Source organism: Aedes albopictus, chromosome 3, assembly GCF_035046485.1.
Source record: "Aedes albopictus strain Foshan chromosome 3, AalbF5, whole genome shotgun sequence".
In the NCBI taxonomy this organism is placed as follows: Eukaryota; Metazoa; Arthropoda; class Insecta; order Diptera; family Culicidae; genus Aedes; species Aedes albopictus.
This window is the reverse complement of record NC_085138.1, coordinates 442,753,179-442,779,366: the sequence shown is the minus strand read 5'-3', so window position 1 is coordinate 442,779,366 and position 26,188 is coordinate 442,753,179. Positions and strand designations below refer to the sequence as shown.

Genomic DNA, 26,188 nt, shown 5'->3' with positions numbered 1-26,188 from the left:
CGAATGAATAGCTCGCTACTATTGATTACCTCTCAAAAGAGCTAAATATGATATGATGATGTTGGCCGAGGAGTAAATTTTAGCTATTAGTTCCAGTACTTTTACCTCTTAATATGTACTTTTTTGATCTCTTTATCAAATTATAATTTTTTTGAGTTTTTTTCCTCTACTAGGTTAGAATTTTAGTGCTAGTAATGGACCCTATACCTATTAGTAAGCTTATACAGAAAAACCAAAATATAAATGACCAAATCAACTGATCCAGGTAAGGGCCTGTCCATAAACTACGTAGTCTACGATCCATACAGAATTTTGTATGGACAAAAGTCTACGAGGGGGGAGGGCAGTCTGAGATTGCCAAAAATGAGTCTACCAAAGTTATAACATTTTCTGTAAAATGTGTTTTCTTTAAAGAGGTTTGCCGTGACTATGATTACAGTCCAACGGCTCAACTGAAAGCACAAACCCAAAACAAAACCATTACTAGAGGACCTTGTGGTGTCCTTGAACGATCGGAATATTAGACAATGTTTTAAGTTTCCAAACGGAGACGTTTTTTTAAAACACTATTTTATGCAGAAAATGCATAAAAAATCATAACACCGATATGATTATTTTGAAAAATATTGATCGTTCAAGGACAGGACACATGAATAGCAAACACCCAAAAAAATAGGTTGAAATCGGTTGAGAACTGTTTCCGCATTCGTAGTCACCGCATCGACGTTTTTTGGAAAAACATAATTCCGAGATAATCGCGTTTAAGTTTCAATGCACTTCGTGCCCGTAAGGGAGCGAGGCGCAAAACACTATATCTTTGCTTGTACTGCTTGGATCTCTATGAAAATTTGACGCAGCATTCTTAGGGTCTGTTCCAATTGAAGAATTAAAATTAATATTCATTTAAACTTGACAGTTCGATAATTATTTCCTTAGGAGAATTGTTAAGTTTAAGTGTCGAACTGTCAAATTTAATTAAAAATGTATGTTAAATAATTCACCAATTGGAACAGACCCTTAAGAACCCATACTTGAAGATTAAAGAATAAAAAAAATCGATTTTGTGCTCGACCTCAACATATATTACCACCTAAAGTAAAACATCAAGAAATCCCATTGCATACAATCTTTAGAGGCACAAAACTGACGAACGAACACACTTAGAAAAAATCACCGACTTCGGTAATGTTTTCAAGAAAATTTAACCGTTAAATTTGATTTACAGGAAAAAATCGGTAAAGTTAGCGGCTTTTACCGAAATGCGTTAGAGCTCGACAGATAAACGTAAACCTTTTACCAAAATTTGGTACATTTTTACAGAATTTCGTTAAAACCCCACTCAGCAGTTGAGATTGCGGTAAAAATTTCCGAACGCGACTAACTGTGAAGCATCGAACCAATCCGCACTTGTTTATCCTGGCTTTGCAAAAAGAAGCAGCTTTACCAAATCGAGCGCATTTGTTTACGAATGTTTAGGATTGGTGCTCTTGAAAACGTGAGTAGGGGTCCAAGTGGACCACCTGGAGATCACCCGATCATCAAACAGAAAACCAAATCGACCACGTTCTAATCGACGGTAAATTCTTCTCGGATATAACCAATGCCCGCACATACCGCAGTGCGAATATACATTCGGATCCCTACTTAGTCGCTGTATGCATGCGCTTAAAACTTTCGACAGTTATCACCACGCGTCGAAGTCGAACGCCGCGGCTCAACATCGAGCAACTTCGTAACGTAGAAGTGGCTCAAGACTACGCGCAGCAGTTAGCAGTGGCCCTACCAACGGAAGAGCAGCTTGCCGCAGCTACACTTGAAGATGGCTGGAGGGACATCCGATCCGCCATAGGTAGTACCTCGGCCATAGGTAGGCTTCGCGACTCCGAATCACAGAAACGACTGGTACGACGGCGAATGTGAACAGTTGAAAAACGAGAAAAATGCAGCATGGGCGGGAATGCTGCAACACCGTACGAGAGCGAATGAGGCACGTTACAAAAAGGCGCGGAACAGGCAGAACTCAGTCTTCCGGATGAAGAAGCACCAGCAGGAAGAACGAGATCGCGAAGCGATGGAAGAGCTGTACCGCGCTAAGAACACACGAAAGTTCTACGAGAAGCTGAACCGCTCGCGCAGAGGCTTTGTACCACAAGCCGACATGTGCCGAGATAATCACGGGCATATTCTCACGAGCGAGCGTGAGGTGGTCGAGAGGTGGCGGCAGCATTACGATGAGCACCTCAATGGCGACGTTGCAAGTGCCGAAGGTGGCGTGGTAAATAACAGATCTAGGAGTATGTGCACAGGACGAAAGACTTCCTGCCCCTGACCTCCAAGAGATTGAAGAGGAGGCTGGCCGGTTGAAAAACAACAAAGCCGCTGGAGCAGATCAACTACCAAGCGAGCTTCTAAAATACGGTGGAGAAACACTGGTGAGAGCACTACACTGGGTCATTACCAAGATTTGGGAGGAGGAAGTATTGCCGAAGGAATGGATGGAACATATCGTGTGTCCCATCTACAAAAAAGGCGACAAGTTGGATTGCGGGAACTATCGCGCGATCACACTACTGAGCGCTGCCTACAAGATACTCTCTCAAATTTTATGCCGCCGTCTATCACCGATTGCAAGAGAGTTCGTTGGGCAATATCAGGCTGGATTTACGGGTGAACGCGCTCTAACGGACCAGATGTTCGCCATCCGCCAGGTGTTGCAGAAATGCCGCGAATACAACGTGCCCACACATCACTTGTTCATCGATTTCAAATCGGCGTATGATACAATCGATCGAGAAGAGCTATGGCAGATTATGCATGAATACGGATTCCCGGATAAACTGATACGATTGATCAAGGCGACGATGGATCGAGTGATGTGCGTAGTTCGATTATCAGGGGTTTTAGATCTTCCAACTAGTACTTAAAAGCACCTACTAACAGTAGACTAACCCGAGGAATAAGTTGAGTCGGTGGAATAAGATTTTCGTGATGGTATTTAATATCAAAAGCGTGTTCACTAGTTCAGGTTTGCATCAACAACTCATCCAATCATTTATTCTCCTCCCGAGCAGAAGAGAATAACAACAGCATAACAAAATGCGTTATTTTGGCAAAATAACTGCATAATGGAATTAGTAATTTTCATGTTATTAACATAACATATTGAGTTATAAACTTGGCTGTCATAAGCGGCAAAATAACAAGTCACATAACAAAAATTTGTTCCTGAAAAATCAATTTAATAACATGTTTTGTTAGTGGCAATAACAACTTAATAACAGTGAATTTGGGAAATATTTCAATAACAAATTTTGATATTAAAGAGTTATTAAATTAGTTAAAAATTAGGGTAAAAACTAACTTTTTTTACTCATTTTTGGGTAATTATTTTAAGTGTGTTATTCTATTTTTAGAAAATAATAGGCCACATAAAAAAAATTTCGAATTCATTATAAAACTTACAAACATCGACGGGATTTGAACCTCCAATCCTGCTATCGTAAATTTCCAGTCGCCTTTACCAATGAGGCTATCACAGCACTTGCAGTGAGGGACGATAGAAGCTTTACTGGTTCTACGTATTGCCAGTTTCCCTATTCCCCCATTTCATGTTTGCCAGTCGCAGGACAAAAATAGACAGAGATTTGAATGCAAGATCAAACAACGAACCTCTCTCTCTTACCAACAGCGCTATCGCGGTGCGCAGACATGTGCACTGTAACACTAATAACAGTGGTGGCGTTCGCAGGGCCCGTCGTCGGCTGTTTCGGAACAAGGAGAACGACGAAAAAGTTGCTAGTCGACTATTTATGATTGAGCTTCGTCATGGGGTGCATTTTGGCGGCGACAAAGATCCTTTCCAGACGGAGATGATTTTATTTAATTTTTTGTTTTGTTCGCGTTGTGAGAACGGCGATTATACACGTACCTACGTGAGCGAAGGTAAAAGGTAATTATATCATATGCCGATATGATTACTTCTGCAGATGCTGTTTAGTTTTATCCTGTTTTAGATTATTTTTAGTAATGAAAAAAGATATTTATGACATAATGTCAAACAATATATGATCGAATAATAATAGACCGAAAGAAAAAAAAGTTATAATAGACAAATGCAATCATCAATTGAGCAGAATTGTCTGTATAGTTGACATTTTTATTGATTAGAATTATTTAGTAGGTACCATATTTGCTATCTCCACTCTCACTAACATTCATTACTTCGTAATACATAGTCTGTTCGATACTTTTTGACGTTATAATTAGAGGTTAGAATAGCAGTACATATGACATGACATATAATTTCAACTAAGTTTACTCAATTTTGAGATAAAAAGAACTCATTTGCAGATGTATCACTTTTTGAAGCTAAAATTTTTCTTAACCTATAAGAATTGGGAATCGTAGAAAAGTGATAGGAATTTGGCACCGTAACGGAACTGGGATATTGAAAGAAGGAAATTAATACAAAGATAAACATATCAATAGCTATGATGCTATATTTACCCAAAACTCAAATTATAGCAATGAATAAAATAAAAAATACGGAAGAGTCTGATAAAATTTTTAGAAGTTACAATGCTTTATTTTCTACTTCATAATATGAAACAGCAGACAATAAAATAAAGAAGGTAAGCTATGTAATGGTTATATCTGCGATAAATTTTCTCCGATTTTGACAATATTGATCTCATTTGATCCAGATTTATTTTTTCCATCAAAAACAAATCCGACTGAACCAATCTGGTCATCGTGAGTTAAGAAAAAACCCGAATTGCCATACACGTGGAATTTTCCATAGACCAGCTGCAATTGGCTTCTTTAGTGCTGTTGAGATAATTCCATATTCACAATCTATACATGCCAAACTGAGCCGAAATCCAAATTTTCATGAACTTTGGTGCTCGGGAACCTATTTAAAAATCGATTTAAAGTTTGTATGGGATCGATTTGTCGAATCACCCCTCGTCGCATTTCGTACTGGGCGGAGCTGTCAAGCAATTGCCCAGCTGTCAAAAGGTGATTTCAAAAAATCTTTTTGTAATTGAAGCTTAAGGTATCAAAATAAAGTTTAAAAAATCTGAAAAAAATCATACTGGCTTAAAAAAAGGTGCTCTTTCGAATAAAATCAAAAAATCAATATATTATTCTTAATTTAAAAAACCCAATTGGTGATTGGTACAAATTAAGTACCTTACCAAGAAAAAAAAATGTTAAATTTAAATTTATACGTTCAATATGTAGTCCGTCCAAAGTCTTACACCGTACATCAAAACGTTTTTAATTAGATTTTGTTTTAGATTTTATAGAGACATTTTAAAATCTTCTCCTGTGTGGTAGGGATAGGATTTTTCAAAACACCATCGTTCTTCTTCTTCTTCATGCACCATCAAATCACCAATAGCATATCTGCCCAGCCTAGGCCCAAAGTATTGACTTGAAAGTAATCATTACGAAGCATAAATGTCAATTTCTTGATTTTGCTTTGGCTGACCAAGCCAAGGTTGACCGTAGCATTTTCATAATTCAAATCTCAATTTGTTCATCGAGCACATGTTCTGTTGTGCTGCACGTGGATGTCAAAGCGTTTTCAACAGTGTAATTACGAAGCATATTTCACGAGAGACCATATTTTTTTCAATACGCTAACTCCAACAACGCCGATATTAGAATAGAGGAGCTTAGAAGCAAAGGGGTGTGTTCACGCACATAGAGCGATAGCGTTCATCAATCCCGGTATAGGCGCGCGGTGATATTGCCACAATCGAAAACACACGGTTCGCGGTCACTGAACTTTATTACGTTCGACAAAAACACTTTTCTTGGGGTAAAATAACGGCGTAGTGTATTTCGTCCGAACGCGGTGGAGGTTTATTTACAACTAAACTCTATCTCTGGTCTACTGCTTCTCCTGGATAGAAGCAAGTAGATGACTACAAACGATCGGGAGGCGATCGTGCAAAAAAGCCTATTGCATATCGCGTATACGGGTAACCATGTGTGGCTACTACTGCGTTTGCTAGTGTGGACGTGAGTGGCACGCTAGGGTGGCTCTTGCAACATAAATTAAATATTCTAGTTTTAATCTGGCGCAATCATACGCCCGGCCGCCTTGAAACCAGTGGCTTTCAACTACCAATTTGATAACCTAATTCATGAAATTTGTTCTTATCCTAGCGTGGGAATCTAATTCAATTGGTTTTTGGGATCTACTTCTAACTATTCCTAGTAATTACTCTCTTCTTATCTCAATGCTTCTGTTCCGCGGGGAAGGTCCACGGACATCGATGAGATGGTTTCTGGATGGTCGACTGTCGGCGACGACGACCGGCTTTCTCCGGCTCGCTCTCGCTGCTGGTCTTCTTGGATAGCCGTACTCGGACGGCTCGGAGGCGGTAGCATGCCATGTGCTTCGGATTCTTCGTGGTGGAGGTTCGACGGATATGGCTGGTTGATCTTCGGGAGATACCGCGACTTGATTGCTGACGACGAAACGTTCGCCGGCCTGCCGGTGGTGGATTCTTCGGTGGACTTGAGGTGTGTTTCGGTTGTCCTGTGGTAGTCCGGCGGTTGTCCTGCGGGTGTCCTGCGGTCGTCCTCGACGACGAGGGAGGGGGTCAACGTTGCTGCAAATGAGAGGGTGCTTTTTCACTTGGATTTATGTACAATACAACAACTTGCCTGGAGCGGAGGCCTCCGTGGCCTCCGCGGCCGCTACCAGCGGCTGTGTAGATGTCCAATCGAATTAAAAAACGTGGTGCGGTACTGACCAAATCCGGGTGTCAAGGTTGAACCAAACGGTCGCGGTGAGCTCTTACCGCTTCTTGGGCTGATCCGGTAGCTATGACGGCGGTCGATGAGTTGGCCAAACTCCAACTGACGCTACAGCATGCCAAACCAGCTGGTGGTCCGGTTGTACCTCGACGAGACGGAGCAGATTAGGTTCACAAGAGACAGATCCGATGGACTCGGAAAAACAGATTGCTCGACGTAGAGCTTCGATTTGATTGACAGGACATCACAGGACTTCATTACTGGACTGGACGCTCACGAATACCTTCACCAACAGACGATTGTACCTCGAATCGGTGGACTTATGGACAGGGTCTTGGACGGAAGATCGGTTGGCTCCAAACAATATGTTGTCCCGGAGACCCGGGACGGGTAGAACGACGGCTATGGGGTATGAACATTCCTTTAGTTTTTTGAAATATTGATAAATTACAAAACTTACTGGGATGCGGAGGCCGCAAGGACCTCCGCGGGTGCCGAAGCACCACCGGTGGAGGCGAATTATGCCTCATCGCTGGTAGATGTTGCGTTATCCCTGATTGGAAGGACGCAAATCTTCGAAATCGCTCGTCGGAAAACCCCATTTGCTGTGCGCACGTCTACCACGCGGATGTTATCGTCGGAGCCTCTGAATACTTCGGTAACGCGGCCGAGATTCCACTTCAACGGCGGAAGCCGCTCGTCCATCAGCAGAACCATGGTTCCAACGACGATGTTATCCCGCTGGCGGGTCCACTTGGTCCGGTTATGCAAATCGGAAAGGTAAAGCGTGCTCCACTTCTTCCAGAGCAGCTGGCCGTAGTCCTGCGCCCTCTGCCAGACGGAGAGACGGTTAGCCGGAACATTCTCCAGATCGGGTTCAGCAATTGCTGTCAGTGGACGTTGCACTAGAAAATGTCCTGGCGTAAGCGCCTCGAAGTCTCCAGGATCATTGCTGAGTGGTGTGAGGGGCCTGGAGTTTAGAACCGCTTCGATCTGTGTGAGCACCGTCTGCATCTCGTCATACAGGAGAGTCCGAGTTCCGATGATCTTCTTGAAGCAGTTTTTGAAGCTTTTCACGGCTGCTTCCCACAGACCACCGAAATTAGGCGATCTGGCCGGGATGAATTTAAACTCGATTCTCTCATCCGCGGCGTTGCTGGCTACAGCGTTTTGGAATTGCTGCTGCTCGAACAAGTTTAACAGCTGCCGAAGTTCCCGCCTGGCTCCAACAAAGTTCTTGGCATTGTCGCACATGATTACGGTTGGACGTCCCCGACGGGCCGTGAAACGCCGCAGGGCCGCTAGGAACGCGGCCGTGGTGAGGTCGGCGACTAACTCCACGTGAACGGCTTTGGTGACGAGGCAGACAAATATCGCTACGAAGCACTTGACGGGAGAACTGCGACGCTGTGGGTAGGTGACCAGAAACGGGCCGCAATAATCTACACCGACCTTGAGGAACGGTGGTGCCGGGTTGACCCTTTCAGGTGGCAGCTCTGCCATCAGCTGTTCCTGGCATCTTGGTTTTATTCGGAAGCAGGTAATACACTCATGCAGGACCTTTCGCACGAGGTTCCGAATGCTCGGGATCCAGAATCGTTCTCTGGCGCTTGCAATAACGACTTGTTGTCCGGAATGAAGCATCTTTACATGGTAATGACGAACTACCAACGTGGCGAGGGGATGACGGTGATCGATGATCATTGGATGCTTCCGATTTTCGGAAACCGATGCGTTCCGGAGCCGGCCGCCAACGCGGAGTATCCCATCTCGTAGTTTGGGATTCAAAGACGATATTCTGGACGACTGCTTCACCTGATCCTCCCGGGACAGACTTGCAATCTCCTCCGGGAAACATTCTTCTTGCGACAGACGAACCAGCTGCAACAGGGCTTCTTCGTATTCTTGCGTGCTGACTGAACCGAGTTTCCGGGCATTTCGGTTAGCTCTCTGGGCGTTGTGACGGAAGCGACGCATCACTGCTACCAGTCGGATTAGAGCGAACAGCGACGAGCGGAGCGAAAAGATCTCGTTCGGAGTTGCTGCTTGCAGCGGTAGGGCTACGGACTTTCGTTCTTCAAGGGAAGCAGGATCGAGCTGTTCAACGTCGACTTCGGAGTTCTCCGGCCAGAAATTTCGACCTTGACTCAGCCAAACTGGACCGTTGAACCAGAGGGAGTGATATTCCAACTGCGTGGCCGAAATACCTCGCGAGAGTACGTCTGCTGGATTCTCGATGCCTGCGACGTGATTCCAGACTCCACCTTTCGTTAGGTGCTGGATTTCGGACACCCTATTCGCGACGAAGGTCTGCCACCTGGATGGTGTGGACGCAATCCAATGCTTCACAATGTTCGAATCTGTCCAGAAGAACGACGGAATTGTCAGTCCAGTGGCTTGGCTGACCTTTTCGTAAAGATGGCTTAGCAGAAGAGCGGATGAAAGTTCCAGTCGTGGCGTCGACTGCTTGCGCTTCTTCTTCTTCAAATCCTCCAATGGCGCGACTCGTGACTTGGACATCATCAGCTGAACGCGCACAGAGCCATCCTCGTAGCTGCATCGGAGGTACAGACACGCGCCGTATGCGCTGTCGGAAGCGTCGCAAAATCCATGCCATTCGATCGTTGTGCACTCCTTGGTGTAACCGACCCATCGTGGAATACGAATGGACTCGAGAGCACTCAAATTCCTGCGGTACTCCAACCAAAGCGTTTGCAGGTTTTCCGGGAGTGGATCGTCCCAGTTCACAAGCAACTTCCACAAAGTTTGGATGAAGATCTTGGCTTCGACGACCACCGGTCCTATTAGTCCCAAGGGATCGAAAAGCTTGGATGCATCGGAAATCACGATTCGCTTCGTAACCACCGTTGTCGTATTCCACTTTGGCACCGTGAAGTAGAAATCGTCGGATGAAGGGCACCAAACAAGGCCCAGCGTCTTCACGGTAGCGATCGACGGCGGGGAATCCATCTCGAATACAACTCGGTCATCCCGTAGATGCGGTTGCAGCTCGCTCAACACTTCTCCGCAGTTCGAATTCCACTTTCTCAGCATCATACCGGCAGAATCGGTCAGGTTGACCATCTCCTCCACTAATGCCTTGCCTTCTGCAGGGCTATCGACGCCAGTGATCATGTCATCGACGTAAAAATCCTTCCGAACAACTTTCGCTGCGGTTGGGTGGGTGGATTGACCTTCTTCTGCTAACTGTACTAGGCAACGTGTAGCCAAAAACGGAGCGGATGCGGTTCCGTACGTAACGGTCGTTAACTGGAACACCTGGATAGGTTCCTCTGGCGTGGCTCTCCACAAAATCAGCTGTAGCTTCTGATCTCGTGGCTGCATTTTGATCATCCTGTACATTTTCGCTACGTCAGCTACTATGCCGATTCGGTGCAGGCGGAAACGAGCGTGTATCGAGATCAGGTCGTCCTGAACAACGGGGCCTACCATCAACCCATCGTTGAGGGAATCGCCGGACGTGGTCTTGCACGAAGCATCAAACACAACGCGAAGTTTTGTTGTTGTGCTGTCCGGTTTCAACACAGCGTGGTGCAGCAGAAAGTAGCACACTGATCCAGACAGTTCCTCCTCATTCACTCTCTCCATGTGGCCCATCGACGCATATTCCTCCATGAACTCGCAATACAACCTCTTCAGCTCTGGGTTCGTAGCAAACCGGCGCTCCAAGCTCATGAAACGACGCTCGGCGCTACTTCTGGAATTTCCCAGGCGATTGATAATATGCTCCTTCCTGGGCAGCGATACGACGAAGCGTCCGGCTTCATCGCGGGTGGTCGTTTGCTTAAAAATCTCCTCGCATGTGGACTCTTCCACGGAATAGGTGCTCGTTAGGTGACAACTTTCGAGCTCCCAGAAACGAGTGAGCTGTTCTTGGAGTTCTGACGTGGAACAAAGCGTAGTGGTCGTTGCAGGTGCCGAGAGTGTGCTGTTGGAGACGCGACCGGAGACGATCCATCCAAAGACGGTGTTCTGGAACGTCGGACCGTCCTCGTTGAGCCTGAACCGCCCATCCTGCAGTAGATCGAGATAATATTCGGCGCCGATGATCATGTCGATCTCTGATGTTCGGTAGAACTCCGGGTCAGCTAAAACGATGTCGGCCGGCAGCTTCCACTGGCTAGTTTCGAACCCTTCGTACGGGAGTGGAATAGTCAGCTTTGCCAAGACGTGTAAGCGCATACTTTCCTCGAAGTCCGAGATGCTGGCAAAACGAGGGCTGACTGTAGCACGAACAGCTTTCTGCGAAACGCTTCCCGAACCGCCAATTCCCTTCACCGCTAGATAATCAGGGAACTCGTCCAGGTCCATGCGGCGACAAAATTCAGAGGTGACGAAGCAATACTGAGAACACGAGTCTAGCAGTGCTCTGGCCAGCATTGATCGCCCGTTGGCATCGCATATCCGCACAATAGCGGTCGATAGAAGAATTTGGCGTGTGGAGGATTGTGTTTGTGTTGGGAGTGCTACAGTGTGTTGCAGTGTGTCTGAATGGTCTGTGGCGATCTGTGGGTTGGTGCTATGCGATTGTGTCTGTACGATTGACAAGGAAGTGCTGGGTTCGTTGTGGTTTGTGGTTGGTGCTTTTTGGTGTGTTGGTTTTCCCGGCTGTGTTTGCTGTGTCTGAGATGGTTGTTCACTTGGGGGTCGTTTTGTCGTCTGTGGAACGGAGGATTGTGGGTTGACACTGTTGCTTTCAGCGTGAAGCAGGGTGTGGTGTCTCCTCCCACATTGACGGCATGATCCTTTGCTGCAATTCCGCGCCAAGTGACCCGACGATAGGCAGTTCATGCACAGGCCATTCTTCCGAACGGCATCGTAGCGCTCCGAGATCTTCCACTTCTGGAATTTCTTGCACATGAACGCCGGATGGAAAGCTTCCGAGCAGAAACAGCACCGGCCGAAGGATGTGGACGAATGGCTGACGCTTACCTTGGGCTTCTTCACTTCGGCGGAGGGAGGTTTGCTCACTCCAACTGATTGAAGAACTGCACAATGGTTCTTCAAAAAGTTCATCGGGTTTCTATAGGTGGGCACGTTCTTGGAGTTGTGCGACGACTCCCAGAACCGCAGGGTAACACTGTCCAGCTTGGAACAAACCATGTGGACTAGGATAGTGCTCCAGCCATTGGTATCCTGTCCCAGCTTCTGCAGCATCTGCAGATTCTTTTCGAAGTCGCTGATGAGCTGGCTCAGCGTTTCGTAGCTCTCCTTCCGCATCGGTTCAATGCCAAAGATGGCGTCGAGATATGCCTTCACGATGAGTTTCTCGTTGTGGTAGCGCTCCTCCAATGCAGTCCAGGCAACTGCATAATTTGCCGCGGAAAGTTCAACGGTGCTGACTTCCTGAAGGGCCTCGCCCGTCAACGATGAACGAAGGTACGTGAACTTGTCCATGTCGGTGAGCTCCCGATTCTGGTGGATCAAGCTTCGGAATGCATCGCGATACGACACCCAGTCTCGAAGTTTGCCACCGAAGGTTGGTAGCTTGATCTCGGGCAGTTTCACTCTCGAGAGGGTACTTCCGGCAGCCGTGCCTGACGCCCCAGGACGATCAACCTGCTTCTTCGGACGCCGCTCCATCAACGCTGCCTTGGCCTTGCAAAAACGGTTCTGCACATCACTGATTATGGCTTCACCTTCCTCATCTCTCTTCTTCGATGCACTCTCCAGCCTCGCCTTTCGAGCCTTCTCTGACTCCTCTGGATCAGGAACTTCGTCATCGGCACTTCAATCTTATCACGCACATCGAAGAACTCATTCACAACACTTTCCAACAGTTGCAAACGAACTTCAATTTCTTTTCGGTCACGCTCTTCATCAAAGTCACTGACGAAACTTTCCACTAGCTCTAAGCTGTTCAGAAGGCGTTTCTCCTTCTTCAGCAAACTTCTCAGATCTTCCGGCTTCATTGTCACTATCTTGAGTCACTTATTATTCTCACCGAAGTCACTGTTCAAAGTCGCTAGATACACTGGGAAGTTCGTTTGCACTGCTAGAGACACTTCACTTTCACCGCAAGAAGATCACTGTTTGAGCCACTGTGCACTGGTGACAACGTAACGACTCGACGTTCCACGCGCCGCGAGACGAACTGACCAACCCAATGATTGACAACAGCGGAGGGGAATTCAACCAACGAAAATCGAGCCAACCAGGTACCAGCAGAATCCAAGACCAAGCACAATTAACGAACCACAGGGACCAGAACCGTTTTGAGCCAAAAGACACAGTTTCGCATGCAAAATATCTTTATTGGATCGCTCTTTACACATTCAACCCACAGTCTAATGGCTCCTTCATGCATGGACAGCCACAGACCCACACATGCACTGTACTTCCCTGTGTCTTCAGCCAGTCCGTAGGCGCTCAGGTTCCGGTGATCGTCGTCGTTGCACCAAATCTCCGCTCAAAATTCGTCCTCGCCCAGCAGCAGCAGCAAACAGCAAACACTTCAACGACGCGGCGGCGGTGCACCAATTCCCCACAATCCAATTAATGAGATGGCGGGTTTTCACTGGGCACTTTCTTCGGCGGCGGCGGTGCGCCACAAATCACTAATGCGATGGCGAAATTTCACTTTGTCCGCGATCCACAATGGCACTAGTGTCCATCTAACAACCGCGAAGCACTCTTGGCCCACGCACAACTGTCCGATACCGCGATTGATCCGGCTCGAAGGACCAATTTATTTTCACGCACATAGAGCGATAGCGTTCATCAATCCCGGTATAGGCGCGCGGTGATATTGCCACAATCGAAAACACACGGTTCGCGGTCACTGAACTTTATTACGTTCGACAAAAACACTTTTCTTGGGGTAAAATAACGGCGTAGTGTATTTCGTCCGAACGCGGTGGAGGTTTATTTACAACTAAACTCTATCTCTGGTCTACTGCTTCTCCTGGATAGAAGCAAGTAGATGACTACAAACGATCGGGAGGCGATCGTGCAAAAAAGCCTATTGCATATCGCGTATACGGGTAACCATGTGTGGCTACTACTGCGTTTGCTAGTGTGGACGTGAGTGGCACGCTAGGGTGGCTCTTGCAACATAAATTAAATATTCTAGTTTTAATCTGGCGCAATCAGGGTGTAAGTTACAAAAACCCACTTTCGAGTAAATGAGCTTTGAAGTTTTTCACCAGTTTTTCATCCCATTCAAAATGTATGGAGTTTCAATATCAACCCAATTTTCTCTGATTTACTGTAATTTTTCTAATCATCATAAAAATAATCTTTAAAAAGTTCCTGTGAGCTTGAAATCTGAAGATTTTTTGATATGTTCAGCTCAAACTCGACAAAACGGTCACTTACATCTCTTTGCATCTGGGCCCCTCAATAGCATAAGGATATGTTCCAGAAAATTTGGACTTTTGGGAATACCGCGTAACCCAATCAATAAAAAAAGATGTCTTATTCAAACGAGTTTAAGTTCACTTAAATCGGTTCAAAGTTGAAAAAATATGAGTACTTTTCAGTTTTGAGGGTAGCCGGATACGCTTCCGGCATTCTACGCAATGAAAAACAAGCAAAACTGCAGCCCCTCAACAGCAATTGAATGTTTTTTTTTTAATTTTTCAATTACATAGAATAAAGCTGTTTCCTTATAAACATTTTCTGATCTTTTACCTGCTATCCATCGACCTTTTGCTCTACAAGCAATGAAAAAAAACGAATACTTAATCAAATTTCTCATTTTTTGTAATATAGCTAAAAATTAAAATTATTTCATATTCTGATATAATTATGTTATTTTTGCAACTGATTATTTTGTTCAGTTGCAAAAATAACAAAGTTATAACAGAGTTTGTTCTGATTTATTTGTAACAAAACTAGTTACAAAAGATTATAATATATTTTCTTATAATTTAGTTTGAAAAAGTTTGAAACAGTCCATGTCATAACAAAATTATAACATAATTTGTTAGTTATATCACATTAAGATATAATTATGATATATTATTGTTATGTTCATCTAGTCGGGTATGGCCTCCACTTTAGCATCCTATTCTACATCATATATGACTTCGTGATGGCTGAGAATTCTATATATTTAGACCAACATGTTAGAATGCGAACTTCAGTTTCTCTCTTCCCTAATAGGTGTATTTTCAACTATTCATGTACCTATCTTTCAAATAGGTAGATCCGACTTCATCCTCTGGAACGACAGGGAAAACATGTGAAATACAAAATATTTCTCTCAGTTCGCATCGTACTCTTGTGCTGTGCGGACGTAAGCTCTCTCTGCTGCAGGAAGTTTTACTACCTAAAGCAATTCAACAGTACTTCTCAGTACTACCCACAATAGCACTTTTCAGCGCTAAATTTATACCTACTGATTCCTTTTCGATCCTTGCCTGGACCCGTGCCTTCGATTATTCGTTGGACCCGTTTACGGAAGTCAAATTCCGTGAAACGGTGGTAATCCTACTTGGACACCGATTAGGGAAAAAACCTCCTGGAAGGTCGCTTCAAATTAAATCATGGTTGCATCATCGAACAAAAGGAAGGGTGAATCCTTGAATTCACCGCTTCCTTCCAAAAAAGTCGGTTTCAAAACTGTCGCTAAACGCGGCAAAGTTAGAAGGAAAGGAGAACTTTCAGCTTATCCTCTTCCTTCTACTAAAACAATTGTTTCGGATGAAAATTTCGTTGAAATGAGTAATCCTTATGAAACGCTGAACAATTTTTCGGAACAGCAAATTGAGGATGCCTCTAGCCCAGGTACTTCAATTTCTGCTAAAAAACAACGGGTGCCGCCAATCGTGGTCAGCGTCTGTGAATTTGCTGGTTTTAGGCAGGAGATCTTGAACTCCATAAGGGGAATCAAGGTTTCCTTCCAAATTGCCAGGAAAGGAGACTGCCGCGTATTGCCGGAAACCCTGAAAGATCGGGATCTTCTTCTCAAGTACCTTACTGAGAAGAAGCATAAATTTTTCACATACGACGACAGGTCTGCACGCTTGTTCAAAGTCGTATTAAAAGGTCTCTCTAGTGATGACAAATCACCTGATGAGATCAAAACTGAACTCAACTTATTACTTGGATTCACTCCAGTCCAAGTAATAAAAATGAAAAAGAGAACCCGCTCTGAGAATCCTCGGCAGGGTATCTCTCAAGAATTTTATTTAGTTCACTTCAACAAAAGTGATCTAAATAACTTGAAATATTTGGAAAAGGCGAAGAAAATGTTTCTTGTCCAAGTGACATGGGAGCATTTTCGTAAGCCTGGGGGAAATTTCCAGAACCCAACTCAGTGCCGTCAGTGCCAAGGTTGGGGGCACGGAACGAAACATTGCCACATGGATGCTAAATGCATGATTTGTGGAGGTTCTTCTCACGCCAAGGACAACTGTCCGGTAAGGGAAGATACCAGGAAGTTTAAATGTACGAATTGCGGTGGCAACCACAAGTCAAACTTTTGGGATTGCCCTATCCGCAAAAAAGTTGTCGAATCACGTGCCCGGCAGATGAATGGGAACGCTAGTCGTACCCGAAACTCTGCAGGTAGAATTTCTAACAACACAAATTCTTCCATCAACGATCGGTTGAATAATTTTCATACCGCTCGTACCTATTCGCCGGAGGTAGTTAACCACCAAACAAACCTTCGAGCGAATAATCTACCCTCCAGCAGTGGAGTGAGTAATATTTCTAATTTTGTTCAAACGAATCGAGCTACCTATGCCCATGTGGCTGCGGGTAAGCAAAATTCAAATAATTCCTATCACCAAACATCAAATTCGGAAAATGCACGTGATTCAGGCATGTCTGCTTCCGATTTTGACTTTTTATCTGAACAATTGCAACAAATGATTGATGCAATGTTCAAAACTCAAACTATGGCTGAAGCAGTCCAAGTTGGAGTTAAATTTACAAATAAAATAGTAATTGGATTACGTTTTGGTAATGGATCCAAATAAATTTTTGAACATTTTAAATTGGAATGCTCGTTCTCTAAATGGCAAAGAGGATGAGCTATTCCATTTTTTAACAGTTAATAATGTGCATATTGCAGTTATTACTGAAACTTATCTAAAACCTGGGTCTTCAATCAAACGAAACCCAAACTATTTTATTTATAGAAATGATCGCCTAGATGGAGCATGTGGTGGAGTTGCTATCATCGTTGACAGGCGCATCAAGCACCAAATTTTTTCATCATTCGAAACCAAAGTTTTTGAAACTTTGGGTGTTTCTGTTGAAACAAACTTTGGTAAACATACTTTCATTGCGGCCTACTTGCCTTTTCAATGCACTGGTCAGCAAATAGATTTTCTTAAATCTGATTTGCGAAAATTAACTCGCAACAGGTCCAAATTTTTCATAATTGGTGATTTTAATGCGAAACACCGTTCGTGGAATAATCTTCAGTCCAATTCAAACGGCAGGATTTTATTTGATCAGTGCTCTTCAGGATATTTTTCTATTCTATATCCCGATAGCCCCACTTGTTTTTCTTCTGCTAGAAATCCCTCGACAATTGATTTGGTCTTAACTGACTCAAGTCGGCATTGTAGCCAATTGATTACTCATGCCGACTTTGATTCTGACCATCTTCCTGTAACATTTCAAATTTCCCATGAAGCGATTTTTAATCCCATCAGCTCTACTTTCAATTATCACAGAGCTGACTGGGATACATATAAAACATACATCGATAGCCATTTAGATGTTAATGTTTCATTGGAAACACATTTTGATATTGACAATGCCCTCGAAACTTTGACTAGTACTATAGTCGAAGCTAGAAGCGCATCAATACCAAAGTGTGAAGTCAAATTCGACTCAGTTATTATTGACGACGATCTGAAACTTCTGATCCGTCTTAAAAACGTGAGAAGAAGACAATTCCAACGAACTCGAGATCCTGCTTTGAAAGTAATCTGGCAGGATCTTCAGAAGGAAATTAAAAAACGTTTCACTGAATTGAGAAACAAAAATTTTGCAAATAAAGTTTCTCAATTAAACCCCGGCTCTAAGCCGTTTTGGAAATTGACAAAAATTTTGAAAAAACCTCAGAAGCCTATTCCTGCGCTGAAAGAGGATAACAAAATATTATTAACTAATTCTGAAAAAGCACAAAAACTTGCCAAACAGTTTGAAAGTGCGCATAATTTCAGTATAGGTCTCACTAGTCCAATAGAACATCAGGTTGCCCGCGAATTCGAACACATTCTCAATCATGAGAACATTTTCGACAATTCATTGGGCACTGATTTGGACGAAGTGAGATCTATTATAAAGAAGTTTAAGAATATGAAAGCCCCGGGTGATGACGGAATTTTCTATATTCTCATCAAAAAACTTCCAGAAAGTTGCTTATCATTTTTGGTTAATATATTTAACAAATGTTTTCAGTTAGCATATTTTCCTGAAAAATGGAAAAATGCTAAAGTTGTTCCAATTTTGAAGCCTGACAAAAATCCTGCCGAAGCTTCTAGTTATCGTCCAATTAGCTTACTGTCATCTATCAGTAAACTTTTTGAAAAACTTATTTTAAATAGAATGATGATTCATATTGATGAAAATTCTATTTTTGCCAATGAGCAGTTCGGATTCCGCCATGGTCATTCGACTACTCATCAACTTTTACGGGTAACGAATTTCATTCGTTCCAATAAATCTGAAGGTTACTCCACTGGTGTAGCACTTCTTGACATAGAAAAAGCATTCGATAGTGTTTGGCACGAAGGCTTAATCGTAAAATTGAAACATTTTAATTTTCCACTATATATTATTAAAATTATTCAAAACTATTTATCGGATCGAACACTTCAGGTAAATTATCAAAATTCCAAGTCAGATAGATTACCTGTAAGAGCTGGTGTTCCACAAGGCAGCATACTGGGACCAATCTTATACAATATTTTTACCTCCGACTTACCTGATTTGCCACAGGGATGTCAAAAATCGTTATTTGCAGATGACACAGGAATCTCAGCCAAGGGGCGAAGTTTGCGTGTCATTTGTAGTAGATTGCAAAAAAGTTTAGATATTTTTTCTTCTTATTTGCAAAAATGGAAGATTTCTCCAAATGCTTCCAAAACTCAACTTATCATATTCCCACATAAGCCAAGAGCTCTTTATTTGAAACCCTCAAGTAGACATGTTGTCACTATGAGGGGAACTCCAATAAATTGGTCGGAAGAAGTTAAGTATCTAGGGCTCTTACTAGATAAAAACTTAACTTTTAAAAACCACATAGAAAGCATTCAAACTAAGTGCAATAAATACATTAAGTGTTTATACCCACTTATTAATAGAAAATCAAAACTTTGTCGCAAAAACAAATTTTTGATTTATAAACAAATTTTCAGACCGGCCATGTTGTACGCTGTCCCAATATGGTCGAGCTGTTGCAATACCAGGAAGAAGCAACTTCAGAGGATTCAAAATAAAATTTTGAAAATGATTCTGAAGTTGCCTCCCTGGTATAGCACTAATGAGTTGCATCAAATTTCTAATATTGAAACATTGGAACAGATGTCAACTAAAATTATTGCCAACTTTCGTCAAAAATCGTTGCAGTCTTCCATTGCTACGATTAGCTCTTTGTATAATTAGTTTAAGGTGGGTTAGGGTTAGGATAAGTTGAAAAAATGTATTTCTGACACGCAGGTGAAAAATAAAGCCTGCAAAAAATCTTAACTGCTACAGCAAATGAAATGTAATATGTTATTAATTAGTATTGATAATAGCTTAAATTTATTTCACCAAATTAGGATGATAGTGTGTTATAATACACAGAACACCTAGATTAAGTTGAAGAATGTAAAAATTGATTGAGATACTAATAAAGATTATTAAAAAAAAAAAAAAAAAAAAAAAAACAAAATATTTCTGAAAAATCCCATTCAAAACCATCTACAATTTTGGATTCAGCTGTCTGTATTAGCTTCGTTCAAACAAGTTTATTCCATAAGTTTGACATTTTTATCATTGAAATTCACATGTCAAAGGCGGAATCTGGAACGTCCCTTTGAAAACCTTAAAAACCTTCAATATCGTCTGCTATGTTCTCGTTTAGATGTATGCAGGGTACTGCGCCACTTGGGCAGTGGCTGGTATTTTGGGTACTTTTCAGCTACAACTCAGTCAATTTCAGAAATTTAGCAAAACCTCGCGCCGCAGAGCAGGGACTTTGTTTTGTACACATTACAGCACCTCCATGTCACGTAATATACCATACCTCTTATCAAATGTGATACCGTAAGTGTACCATACTTTGCGCACCTAGGGCCTAATTTTGCGCACTTTTCAAAAAATCGTTAAACAGTTTTTCTGGTGCATTATGCAAACTTTTTCCCACGGAATACTAGCTAGTGATATGGGGCATGCACTTTGTCTCAGTTTGGATGTAATGATAAATGGAAGAGGAAGACAAATTGATGAGTGAATATGCAGTTGTTTTCCCTCAAATGCTGTAAATAACGTTGTAGAATGACGTAGGTTTTGTTTCAAAATTTGTTTTAGTTTAGATAGCAATACCATAAAGTATTTGTGCACTCTCAATAATACAATAATAACCAAACTTGTTCCACAACAGAATGTAATATTGAGATGTTATTTAAGGGCTGCATACCAATTGCTTGGTCATAACAAAATAAGATTGTCCAACAAAATATGTTATGGAAACGTAATGCCTTGATAATTCAATAGTAACAAAACAAGATATAAAAACAGGTTTTGTGATTTCGTAGTTATTAATTTCATATTCCCCTCTGCTCGGGCTGCTTTTATCTACCGATCAATCGATCGAGTACATCGGTTTCCGTTAAACGGCACACTCGGCTTTTCGCCGCTCGACCTACACACTAAACGTATATCACAAGGGGCACTCTCGAGTCCCTTCGAATCTCGCAGAGGGTTACGGCAAGGTCATTGGCGTAGCTAGCTTTTTCTTTTTTCTCACTTACTCTCCTAAACAAACACAAGAGAGAGATGGATGAAAGAGGGGGCACAGGCCTCCTCTTGCATCCTGCTCTTTCTCCTGTTTGTTTAGGAGAGTGAGTAAGAAAAAAGAAAAAGTTAGCTACGCCAATGGGCAAGGTGATGTTTTTCGTGCTTGCTGTTCAACATTGCTTTAGGCACCCTACACACTACTCAAACGGTTTGACCAACATTGACTCCGCCCCCAGGTTGGTGGTTGAGTTGGTGCTGTGTTTGACCGTGTGTGATGCTGCTTGACGAACCGATTTGGCAGTTCGTCAAACCGATTTGACGGTTGACGGTTTAGTCGGCAAAAATCAAACCAGTTTGATTTTACTCAAACCAACGGTGGGCGGAGTCAATGTTTGACGAACCAATCGTACCGTGTGTAGTGTTGTTGCACAAACATAGTGCGATTTCAAATGGAGGATGATGTTGGTGCAACCAAAGTGACATGTTGGTGCAACACGATTTGGCAGTTCGTCATACGGTTGCAGAAACATTCGCTGGTTCGACCAACCAGGGGGCGGTGGCAATGTTGGTCAAACGGTTTGAGTAGTGTGTAGGGTGCCTTAGAGGGTGTAATAAGGAGAACGGGGATAAACACGAGTGGAACGATTTCCACGATGTCCGCTCAGCTGCTTGGTTTCGCTGATGATATTGGTATTATAGCTCGTAAATTTGAGACGATGGCGGAAACGTACATCCGACTAAAGAGTGAAGCCAGGCGAATCGGATTAGCCATTAACGTCTCGAAGACAAAGTACATGATGGCAAAGGGCTCCAGGGAGGAACCATCGCGCCCGCCACCCCGAATTTATATCGACGGTGATGAAATCGAGGCGGTAGAAGAATTCGTGTACTTGGGCTCACTGGTGACCGCCGGCAACGTCACCAGCAGAGAAATTCAGAGGCGCATTGTGGCAGGAAATCGTGCTTACTTTGGACTCCGCAGAACTCTACGATCGAATAAAGTTCGCCGTAACACGAAGTTTAATACATATCTACAAAACCCTGATTGGTCGTCCTCTATGGGCACGAAACATGGACCCTACGTGCAGAGGACCAACGCGCCCTTGGAGTTTTCGAACGGAAGGTGTTGCGTACCATCTACGGCGGAGTGCAGATGGAAGATGGGACTTGAAGGCGAATGAACCACGAGTTGCATCAGCTGCTGAGAGAACCAACCATTGTCCATACCGCGCAAATCGGGAGGCTACGGTGGGCGGGTCACGTCATCAGGATGTCGGATAGCAACCCGACTAAAATGGTTCTCGAGAGTCATCCGACCGATACAAGAAGACGTGTGCGCAGCGAGCTAGGTGGGTCGACCAAGTGGAGGACGACCCTACGCAGAGTGCGGATCTAATCTAATCTAATCTAATCTAATCTAATCTAATCTAATCTAATCTAATCTAATACAAACGCAGCCAGTACGAGAAAGCATTCTGGAAAGTAATCAGGTTAGATTAGACCCAACTACTTTTCTTGTCAATATTGAGGCTTGCAGCATATCAATAATATGGTACAAGCGTCAAAGTGGCCAGGCCTACTGCGTTGTATTTACCGCAAAGATGATTATTCGAATTGTCTCGAGTAAAAATTATTAAATGATTGTTTTCCGTCGAAGCAATTCTAGAATCTGCAGGGGAGGAAGGATGCGTGGACATACCGTACCAAACGCTCCAACTATGTGAAAATATGATTGAGAAATATAGGCATGTGTAAATAATGATACTGAATATTGGAAAGCTCTCACCCATTTATCCTGTGCAGTCCGAAGTTATTCTTGATGGTCTCCGTGATTCTAAATTTTCCATCTGCGTCTGCCGGACAATTGGCAGCGGTAGCGGCACACAACAATACACACGACAAAACGCGAGAACAACGACGGATTGCGGCACTTTTAACTTTTTCCGGTCCCGACTAATTCTTCGACACGATACCACTGAACTCTCCGGAATACGTAGTATCGGCTGTCACACCACGAGCGGAATCCAGAAAATAGTGCAGCGGAGAAAACTTTTTATTAGCGCACACTTTCATTTTTGCAATCAAAATCCTTAGCACTTTCTACCTTCACAAATCTTCCCAAAATCAATCATTCACACTTTCTCACATGCGGAAGAGCCATCCGGATGGCGTAGCACCGGCCAAACCTTCAGCGGAATTGCGAAAAAAAAACTTTCGAGCGCGAACGAAACCACGACAAGCAGAACCGTGTCTGTCTGCTCACGGCGTATCACCAAAAAAGTCAGCAGTGGAAAAGTGTCCCTTAAATTCTTCAGGTCTCAAACACCATCAAATTCCGTTAATCACTCGCGGTCAGCTTCCGGATAACGCAGCATCCGGACCCTACGCAGAGTGCGGATCTGGAGACAAACAGCCATGGACCGAGTGGAATGGAGACGGCTACTATGTACAGCAGAGGCCACCCCGGCCTTAGCCTGATCGGCAGGGCCGGATCTAAGGGGGGGCCGGGCCCCGGGCCCCCACATTTTAAGGGCCCCCACAAAAAGCATTTTTGGTTGCTAACATTAGCTTTATTTTTCATATTACTCAAGTACTGTACTGAAAATGAGGAAAAACATTTTTAGTCATCTCTCCAAGGGGCCTCCACATCCCCTCGGGCCCCGGGCCCCACAATCCTTAATCCGGGCCTGCTGATCGGTAAGGTAAGTAAGGTCCAAGTGGGCCATTGTGGCAGCCATATTTGTATTCTGATTTTTTCCTTAAAACTGCGTCATATTCTCTAATGTTTTGTGGTTATTTACTTCTTGGACATCAATGCTGTAGGAATTGAGCAAAAATTCGTGAAAGCCAAATGTTTCCTAAAAACTAGCTTTTCGGTGACAATCATGCTTTGCCGCGCTGAAAGTTGAATCGCGTCAGCACTGATATTGATGACCAACACGCTTGTTTGTTGACACCCGCGAAAAGAGGTAGTCAAATCAAACTAGGAAACAAGGAAGTAGTGGCTTTGCGTACAAATAACCACAAAACATTCGAGAATATGATGCCATTTAAAAATACTTAACTTATTACATATAGTGTACCAATTATGGCTATAGTACCAATTATTCGCCATAGTTGATTTTCACCATTTAACGATATAGATCAACAACAACAAAATTGTGAGCAACAGATGACGTTCACAAAAGATGGTTGTCCTCATTTAAACTCCACATTTTGCTCAAATTATGGTAGAAATAAATCATTTTCCTTAAAATTTCGGCTTCCTTGCCCCTAATATCGCCATAGTGTACCAGTTATGGCTAATCCCATAAGGAATGCATGCAAATAGTGCGAAAAGGAACCGAAGTTAAAAAATGTAGCAATAACTGGTACAGGGTTCCTATCATTGGCACACGCTATAATAAGTCCTAAAAGAAGTTTTGGATCCGTTTCTATATTTATCCTGTAAAGTATGGAAACTAAGCTATCTTTTTACATATTGTTGACATTCGTTGGTCTTCTCGTTATTTTTGTACAAATAGTTTTGCTTAGGTAGTGCCATAATTGGTACAGGCACCCTATTAGGGTGTTCCTGAACAAAATATATCATTAAAAAAAATCGAGTTAGGTACTGTTCCTTTTAATACCACAAAGAATTTGCAACCTTTGACAGGTACGTATTTCGACCGCAACTGTAAGGTCGTCTTCAGTGTCTTGTACTTGACTCGACTAACTAACAGTTAACGTCGAAATACGTATCTGTCAAAGGATGCAAATACTTAGTGGAATTAAAAGGAATAGTGCTTAATCAGATTTTATTTTTACTTACAGGTATTCCATTAAAACGCCATTAAAAGATTGTTTGAATCAAAAACTATGTGTTATGGCATTCAAGAAGTTTACCATCATTGGATAACATCATGTTAACCCGCTATTTCATCTTGCCCCACCCGTTTCAACTTGCCCCGGTGTACCTTACTCCATATCCAGACTGAGTAAACAAGAGCTACTAGTAAACATTTTATAAATTTATTTGGAAAATAAAAAACTTTACGATTTGAGTGGTCCTAACAAGACTTGAAATCGATGTTTTCACTTAAAAATTATCATAATTTTATGTTATACTTAAATACCAAGGGACTCCATCGAACTCGCAACAAACGACGGGGTAGGAGGCGCGGGTTAGTTTAACCCTTATGTGGCCGACAGGGTTCCCGGGTACCCAGCACCCATACACGGTGTAGAAAAAAGCAAAAAGTTTGTCGGACACATAACGGTTAATGGGTTGACTACATAAAAATAGTGCGCGATGTCTTAATTTCTGTGCGCTGAAAATTAGGGAATTTTTCCGTCGTTTTCCACACACGTTTTCAAGTCATACCACGCAAATATAAAATAAAAAATACTACTTACCAGACCCATGACTAGCATTCCTGGTATCCGTCAATCCGTATAAACTCCTTATGCATTCAGGGTTGGAGTACACCGCTTTGAACACTTTTGTCGGTCCCATCAGCTCCCGCCATCTGTTTACCACATTCTCCCCCGACAGCACCAACACCTCCAGCGGGCCACTAAAATGATACACAGTAGGTATATAATGCACAATTTTCCATCATTATTTTCTAAAACCATCTCTAACCTCGTCATCAGCGAAATCAGCCTCCGGTAGAAAAATTTACCCTGATGGTCCCGATAGAACTGCTCCGCTTCCGGTTGCGTCAGGTGAACCTGCTTCCTGGTCACGATCCGGATCCCACTGGATTCAATCAGCCGCTCCACCGCACCGTAGGCCACCGGATTCTTCACCAGGTGGGGCTTGAAAATGGCCAACGTGAATGCGGTGGCAGCGCTCGTCATGATTCCTCCGCCGAACGTGTTTTATGCAATCTGGTGGAGATGGTGGGTATGGTTTGTTTATACCGATAGGCGGTTGTCAGATGGGATTGTGTTCGATCCAGTAATTACGAAACGTTATGAAAAATTATAAAAAAAAATTGATTAACATTAAAAACAGATTCCTATAGTAATATGCGATCAACAATGTGTAACAATGATTAACACGTGTGGCGCTTCTTCTATGGACGACCCACAAAACCAAAACAGAGAACGAATGGTGAGAGAATATTACCTACTGCACAAAGCGTGAGAGAGAATTGAGCGTGTACGTTGTATATATGTGGAGTGCTTTCCTATTTTGACTGTTTTATTGCTTATTCGTTATTATTATATATAGCAGTAAAACAAGGGAATTGATTAGTTTTAGTAGATTTTTGAATTAAAGAGTATAACTTTAAAAATCCGGGTGGTTTTCCTGACAGAAATACGCACTGCCTCTTCCATGCATTCCAGAAGACTTCGCCACATTTAGGAAGGCTCTACAATGGCTGCCTGATAAAGGCCAGGTCCGGAATTCGGTTCTGTTTGCTCCACAAAAAAACAGTTACTGTAGCTTCAATGATGACGCTTTCTTAGTGTCTTAGAAGGGATTTCTTTCGCT

The 26,188-nt window shown here is 43.1% G+C and overlaps 1 protein-coding gene across 1 annotated transcript in view; it reads right to left on the bottom strand.

Annotated features, from left to right (window-relative positions):
* LOC115254030 (nucleoside diphosphate kinase 6) overlaps positions 1 to 25,615 on the bottom strand; it is a 26,935-nt gene extending 1,320 nt beyond the window's left edge. The window contains exons 1-2 of the mRNA XM_062860879.1: positions 25,331 to 25,615; positions 25,102 to 25,262 (exon numbers count right to left, since the gene is read on the bottom strand). Of these exons, the coding sequence (XP_062716863.1) occupies positions 25,102 to 25,262; positions 25,331 to 25,548 (379 nt within the window). The 5' untranslated portion in view covers positions 25,549 to 25,615. The remainder of the gene's footprint in view (positions 1 to 25,101; positions 25,263 to 25,330) is intronic.
* Between the last annotated feature and the right edge of the window lie 573 nt (positions 25,616 to 26,188).